Consider the following 7561-nt stretch of genomic DNA (forward strand, 5'->3'; position numbering starts at 1 on the left):
ATGTTGATTCTGATCTACCTCTATAGGTAAAGGTGCTTGAGAAAATACAGCAGCAACTTCTTTATAGAACCTACCTTAGCCCATCCATCCCTATGCAAGTGGAATCACCACAAACCCAGACAAAATTTCCATCACAGATATGAGTGTTTTCTTGTTCTTACTAGTAATTTAGATTTTGGTATTTCTACAAAACAAGCATTTAAAACTACATTTTAGTTCCAGCTATTTCTTCTCCAATATCTGATGCAGGAGGCAATAAAGAATAGCTCATAAACAACAAATTACTGAATTAAGAATTAAATTTCTGCTTTATATTAACATATAAGTATATATATATGGACAAAAATAGTATTATGTGATTTCTGGGTATCCTGTGCAGAGCCAGGAGTTGGACTTGATGATCCTAATGGGTTCCTTTGAACTCAGCATTTTATATGATTCTATGATTCTACATTTTATTCCCCAAATCTTGATTAGCTACACCTATAGAACCGAATAAATATACTAATACATATAGATAAAAAGTAAATCTTTAAAAATTATTTGTGATCTTTGCATTTCATCTTTATTGTGGACTACTGGAAATCAGAAGTATCTGCTTCTGAGAGGAACTCCAGGACAAAAGTACAACTTCTGAAAATCCTGCTGTCCAGTATTTCTTTCTCTTTCACATTCATTTATTTATTGGACACCCTCAGATCCTTTTCTAGGGCTAGAAGAGCGGGCATGATAGCTTATGCCAATTCATTTCCTTTGGCTTGTGGCACTGAAACATGCATAATGCCATTGACTGATATCAGGGTTTGTTGGCAGTGCGAGATCTGGAAGATCTCAGCCACGAGCTTCCTATACTGAAGTACAACACAGTTGTTCTACTTCATTAAAAAAATGCTCACTTATGTTTCATTTAGTTGACTAACTAATATTCCATCTGGCATAATTTAAAAATATACATTTAAGAGAGCCAAAATATATCCATAACTTTAGCTGTAGTCTACATCTTAACATCTCATATACAGATGATACAGGACACTTTGTAATTCTTAATGGTAACATTATTGACCAACCAAAACCCCAGGCAGACTTCAAAGACAATAATATAAAAGATTTTCAGGTTGATTTACCTCTTTCATTTTCTGTTTAAAAGTTTCCATTATTCCTCACTAAAAAAGGAAATGTACGCAACAAAATTACTACAAATATACTACTGAAGAGATCAGAGCTGCAGTCACCGAATTTTTGTAGGAAAAAGGCTTTGCAATTCAGAACAATATCTGTTGCAGAGTTTTTTCTTAACTTCAGATCTTAACTTCAGTTCAAATTATGTTCTGAGAGTAACACTAAATGCTTGTGCATTCCATCATCATCAGCAACATACAGGATTTTTACACAAAATTAACCTTTTGTGTACAGCCACAGAAGACATCCAGCGAGTGGACCATGATGGCTATACAGATCAAACTCTGAGTGAAAGAGCATTAGAAACACCCCTCAGAGGAAAAATAAATCACATCTCCCCCACAAACTAAATGAATTCTTTTCATATATAAATTACAGAAATTATACATCTAATCTGAAAGAGATATTTCTACACAGCAGTTTGGATCAGTCCCTTAAATACTAGTATGAGTATAGACTTGGAAGACTATTTTCCTTAATCAGCAGAAATGCATACAAAATTGCATAAAAACTTCCCACTTTTGACACAGACACTTCTTTTCCCCCTACATAACTTTTTAGTGAATTTCCCTATCAAGTTGTTCAGTATCATGTTCACACAGAAAAGTTAAATACAGAAACATCAGTCTAATAGATGATCCTCTGTGTAGTTAAAGAACATCATCCTTGACAATACAAGAACCTCACTATCTGAATAAAAATATAAAGCTTCCTTGATTGTTTATGCTTTTACTGTACAGCATCTAACAGATATAGTCAGAGCAGTCAGGGTATGTTCAGAAACTAAAAATATTAATTGACGAGAAATACAGAGGCAACATTAAAAAGATAAAACGATAGCCCACAGAGCCAAAACTGAATTTTGTGAAGCAGGACTTCTAGCCCTGTTTAAGCCAAGCCTTTATATAACATAATATATGAAGTCCTTCCAGAACAGCAGTCAATCTATACATCCAAACCATAAATGTCAGCTTGTTTTTACCTGATCATCAAGCACTGTTACATTATAAATCAACACTGATCTCCCAGGGGTAAATGTAATATTTCCCCTGGATGGACTTAAGTCTTCTTCAGCTGAATTTGGTCCATCTTCTATCTGCAAATAATTGTTTTTTATTATAAGAAATATACAGAGCATACATAAAAAGCGAGTACAATAATCAACATACAGTGTGTGAAATGCATAAGAAATTGCTATTTATTCACTCCTGATCATATGTACAAACATCCCGTAGTGAAAATCTACTTTTTTTCGGAAGATGGAGTAAACACTCTGAAGAAATTATGTATTGCCAGAGAAAGAGGAAGAAAACTATACAGGCCTTTTGAGAACTCTTCGGTATTTACTGATGCATAACTGACTCTTTTAAATAATAAAAAGGATAGCCCTTCCCTTTTAATTTAACCAGCATTTCCTAATCAGTTCCAAGACAAGATAATAGCAATTACTAATTTTGTGATTTTTCTGTCTTGACTTGTGATACTAAGGAAATTACACTTAATACTAAAACCTGAAAAAATAGTAAGACCCACAGACGTAATATATTAGGGTTTTGTTTTAGAAAATCTTGTAAATTTTTTTCAACATATGTATATAAAATATGTTTTGAGATTAACCTGACAAATTGTGCAGATAGCAAAATTTATTGGATTTAAAACAAACATACCTGCAATAAATAACACAAGAATCTCTAAACATTATCTATACATGCTGTATTTAGCATGCAAGAACATCCACTATAAATGTTTTGAGATTTTGGCACATCTAGATTAAATCTTTAATGACAACCGATAAAGGAATTTTGATACGAAAAAAATTATCTGTAATTTTAAAGAATGTAATAGAATCAGGAAGAGACAAGGGAAAAAAAAAATTTCCCCTCTCACAGTAAAGGCAGAAAGTATATCCCATTTACATAAAGTATGTGAGTAATGGCCTAAATATTCAAGTAATGATTTTGAAAGGTTGAAATATCTGGGAATCCAAACTGCAATCTTACAGATACAGAAATTCACTAAATACTGAGTTATACATTAACATGTCTGAAGGTGGCAAAAGCACCTTCAAAAGAGTCAGGTGTTTATAAAATTTGAAAAATATACAAGACATTTCTTGCACACTCAATAGACGTTTGCTAATAATACCAACAAATGCTGCTTCAAATATCTTCCTACAAGACAGAGAATACTCATTTTTAAATATATTTTGTTTTTCCTAAATTGAGCAGTTAGATAATTGCAATATTTTCCATTTGAAAATCTTCTCATTTTATGAAACAGAATTAACAAATCTAGACATAGCTATTTAGTCCTTTCACTTTAATAAACATTGCTAAGTTATGATTATGGCCTCACAGCTTCATCTAATAGTCATAGGTATGAAGCTTTTTTGATAAACTCACCTCAAAACTTACAATGACTGTCCCGTAGGTTCCTCTCTCCCTGATTAGAGTGAGCGGAACAAATTCATTTCTGCCCCTAGGCTCATTCACTGTGATTAAGGCAGACTAATGACAAAGAAAAGGGACAAGCAATCAGGCACAGATCAAATATCGCAGCAGACGGAAGAAATTGTTACCATAGAAATACCAAACTCCCACAGACAAGTTAATCCAATCTGCAAACCAGTCTGCTGATGGCATACATTTCCTAGCAACCAATTAGTTCAGCTATTAGAAAGCTTGAAAGGTTTGAGATAAAAAAATTATCATAATGCAAGTGGAGAGGGTTTTCTTGGTTTTTGTTAGTGGGGTTTTTTTTGTAAATGAGCATAGTTATGATACACTAAGTAAGCACTGGCATATGAGCACTGGTCATATTTACAGGAGTTCCTAACCTTATTAAAAATAGGTTTTCTCCATTAAAATCTCATTTATTAGATAACTATTGCATCTATCAACTAATTGTCTGTCAAAACTGACTGTCTATGGACTCTGTCTATCAAACTGTTATAGCTGAGAGATTTCAAAGACTCACAACACTTCAGGGAGCAGCATGGCTTAATACTACAGTGCTAAAAATTTTTCATATTGGATTTTTTTCAGGAAAGCCTTCTAAAAAGTTTATTGCCACAATGCCACCAATAAAGCAGAGTTTCTCTTTCTGCTAACACAAACTTTGTATTATTGCAAATATCCTCCATAACACTAGAGTCACACCAGTCTTATCCCTAGAAGGGATAAGAGTATTATATTACATTATATTATATTATGTATTTATTATATATTTATTATATTTTATTATATTATGCATAGATCATTATGCTGCTCTTATAGCTTGAGAGTTAAATATAAAATTGCTCACTTAAGATGGAAAAAAGGTATATATTCTTAAAATTTCCAAGCCACCTCTTTAACTTTCCTATGTTATTACTCCTCATTTCTTCCACAGTATATTGAGGGGCTGAACAATTTCTAAAAGCTTTATATTTAGATAAGTAACATAGATATTCATCCAAGTCTGAGGATCTCGGGCAACATTTCAACACCTAAAAGCCTACAGAAATATTAAAGTTTCATATATGTATGAATTACCTCTAGAGATATTTTCAGAGATGTAACTCAGAATCTGGTTTCAAGGGATTTGGGTGACTAACTAACCAGCATCTTTGACAATTTCATCTTTATGTTTACTAAAGTGTTCTAAAATATACCACACAAAAAGTCATACCATGTTAAAAGAAATTATTCCAAAGGCATTGTCATTTGATAAGATTGTTACAGTGACAGATTTGGGAGTGCCAAGCTTCATCCTTGCAGATGGTTTCTAAAATTAAAACCAAAATAAAATATTAAGTATGGTAATAGAAAAAAAAGGCATTTTGATTTTACTGTCTCTTGAGAGTTAGCTTACAAATATTAGCTTACAAAAAATGTAAGTCTTTTTATTATATATCACAATGAAAATTGCTTAAAGCAATAGAATGCACTAAGGTCATTCCTAATTACTGTGGAAATACACTGTAAACAGTCAACAATAAAGTGCTTGAAACAAACTTTGTAAATTATTAACAATAGTTAAACAATTAGTAACAGTATATCAATAGGAAACCAGACATGAAGCATATAACACAGTCAGAAATTGCAAAGTTGTTCTTTTTTCCCTAACATTTGTATAAAACTGAAAGTTTGAAGCTATTATAGTAGGATACCAGCTAAAGGATTTACTGGGATAGCAACTCTAACAAGCAACTCTTTATAGCATTGTAAAATTGAGCTAGATTTACAAATCAAAGTAAGAAAGAAGGGAAAATATGCATTTTTATATTCACTGCAAACATCCCCATAGATGTGTAATATTGGTAATGAAATAGAAAATTACTTTTTACGGAATTTACATCTTACTTAGTCATGAACTGTTAGCTAAAGATATATGAATGTGAACCCCTCTCTTGTAGCCTAACTTGTGTGAGATAGAACAATATGAAGAAATTTATTGGTAAGTATTTATAAAATTGTTTGGGTTTAGATAAGTCACATTTAACCTCTGCTTCTGGAGGACTGGAAGTCATCCTCTTTTTCTGCTACTTCCATCCTCTCCTCCATCCATGCACATTCTAGGCAGGAAAACAGTAAAGGCTGAGTCTTCACAATACAACTCTTCTGGGCTCTAGTACACCTTTAAATGTCCACAGCTGAAAGCAATTCCTGCTCAAGTGTCAGGTGCAGCAACATGACACAGAGACATCCACAGAAATGCAAACTTTCTGATGGGCAATAAGCATCATCCTGCTTGGATTCCAGATTTTAGCTCTTACCTATTACTGTTCACAAGCAATAAGACTACACTGTAATCTATGAAATACCACTCACCTATATTAGATTATCCACTGTTTTCCATGAAATAGATACATTGAAAAATTGAAACTTACCAGTAGTGTCAAGTGAAATGTGAATGTCTCATCAGCCTCTGGAAGATCATCATCACAGACAGATATATACACTGTTCGGTTTGTTTCTGTATCAGGTATAAATGCAGCTGCATATGTGTCAAAAAAGTCTCCTGTGTTTTCTCCATCAATCTGCAATAAACACACAACCAAATGCCACCTCCTTGTTCCTTCAATATGTTCTATATTACCATTCTAGACTCATTCAAACAGACTGCATACCCTCTTTGCTGCACATAAGTCTTCCCACTGCACATAATTCTTTCCCCTGCTGTCATACAATTAATTTCTGGACAGAAGGTACAGAGGTAATAACCCATTTTATTCATGCTGAGTAAACAGGTGAAAAAAAGAAACAATAAAATGAACCGAACACTTTCTTCAGAACTACTTATGACTTCTTTCCCTGCAATTTGGTATCTTTTGCATAATGTACCATATGAAAAGGTTTTTTGTTGGAAAAGCTATGCCTATACAGAAAGCACAGATCTGTACATCTCATAATACTCTACATGAATTAAACTTACCTTAGGATGTAACTGCCCTCTGCCTTGCATTTTAAGTACTGGAAGGAGCCTAGGCATTCAACCTAGATTAACAATTTTATTAAATTGGCAAGATTAAGTCTTCTAAAAAGAACTTCCCTCCTTTCATCTCAGTCAACATAAGAAAATTCCCCTAATTCTACTGTTAATTGATTAGAGGAGAGATTACAAAGGTAGTCATGTAAAAACAGCAAAGGGTCTAGACTAAGTTTACAGTTGGGCACTGAGACTAAATGGAGAGAAGCCACTGAACCAGCACAGCTGCCACACCTGAATCATCCTTCTTAGAAGCTAAAGGCTTGAAAGAACCATTGTGAAAAAAGACTATTCTTCCTCCCAAAAGAGTGAAATTAGAAGTTCAGAGAAGAGGAAACAAAGGGGTTTTTGTCACTCTCACTTGTCTCTCTTATCAGTCATACTCGCAACTCTCAATGTATCTGAGTCCCAAAAAGCTCATTAAAAAGTTATCCACAGTTACTGAGAATATAACTGCCATGGTTTCTTACCGACACAATTGCTGTGATGTTAGCAGGCTTCCCTGTCCTTTCAATTACAAGACGTATAACAGTTGTACTTGTTTCATTGACTACAAATTCCGTTTGTCCACTGAACTTCACTTCCGTTTCTCCGGATGTGAAATGAATGAGCAATGCTAAAAGCAAATAAACTAATAAAGAAGCAGAGGGCATCCCTATAGAAAAAAAGATATTAAAAATAAATTGTAAATCTAAAATAGACAAAGCATTTGCGGTTGACCTTACCAATCCAGTTGATCCCTCTCAAATCTTCACATACCATGATCATATTGTGAGTGTCAGAATGAAATAAAAACATGCAGAGGTCTCCAATACAATCAAGAAATATAATTTAAATATCATTTGTATCTAGTTCTATTTTTATAATTTTCCTTTAGTGATTTTCTAGGCAGTACTTATCAACTTCTTCCAGA

General features: G+C 33.5%; 1 protein-coding gene across 1 annotated transcript in view; it reads right to left on the minus strand.

The window, feature by feature from the left end:
* ADGRV1 (adhesion G protein-coupled receptor V1) overlaps positions 1-7301 on the minus strand; it is a gene marked incomplete at its 3' end in the record, with an annotated part of 121696 nt that extends 114395 nt beyond the window's left edge. Inside the window, exons 1-5 of the mRNA XM_041398295.1 lie at positions 7119-7301; positions 6050-6199; positions 4849-4944; positions 3582-3686; positions 2162-2275 (exon numbers count right to left, since the gene is read on the minus strand). Of these exons, the coding sequence (XP_041254229.1) occupies positions 2162-2275; positions 3582-3686; positions 4849-4944; positions 6050-6199; positions 7119-7301 (648 nt within the window). The remainder of the gene's footprint in view (positions 1-2161; positions 2276-3581; positions 3687-4848; positions 4945-6049; positions 6200-7118) is intronic.
* Between the last annotated feature and the right edge of the window lie 260 nt (positions 7302-7561).

Source organism: Onychostruthus taczanowskii, unplaced genomic scaffold (genome assembly GCF_017590055.1).
Source record: "Onychostruthus taczanowskii isolate IOZ18803 unplaced genomic scaffold, ASM1759005v1 scaffold143, whole genome shotgun sequence".
Classification (NCBI taxonomy): Eukaryota; Metazoa; Chordata; class Aves; order Passeriformes; family Passeridae; genus Onychostruthus; species Onychostruthus taczanowskii.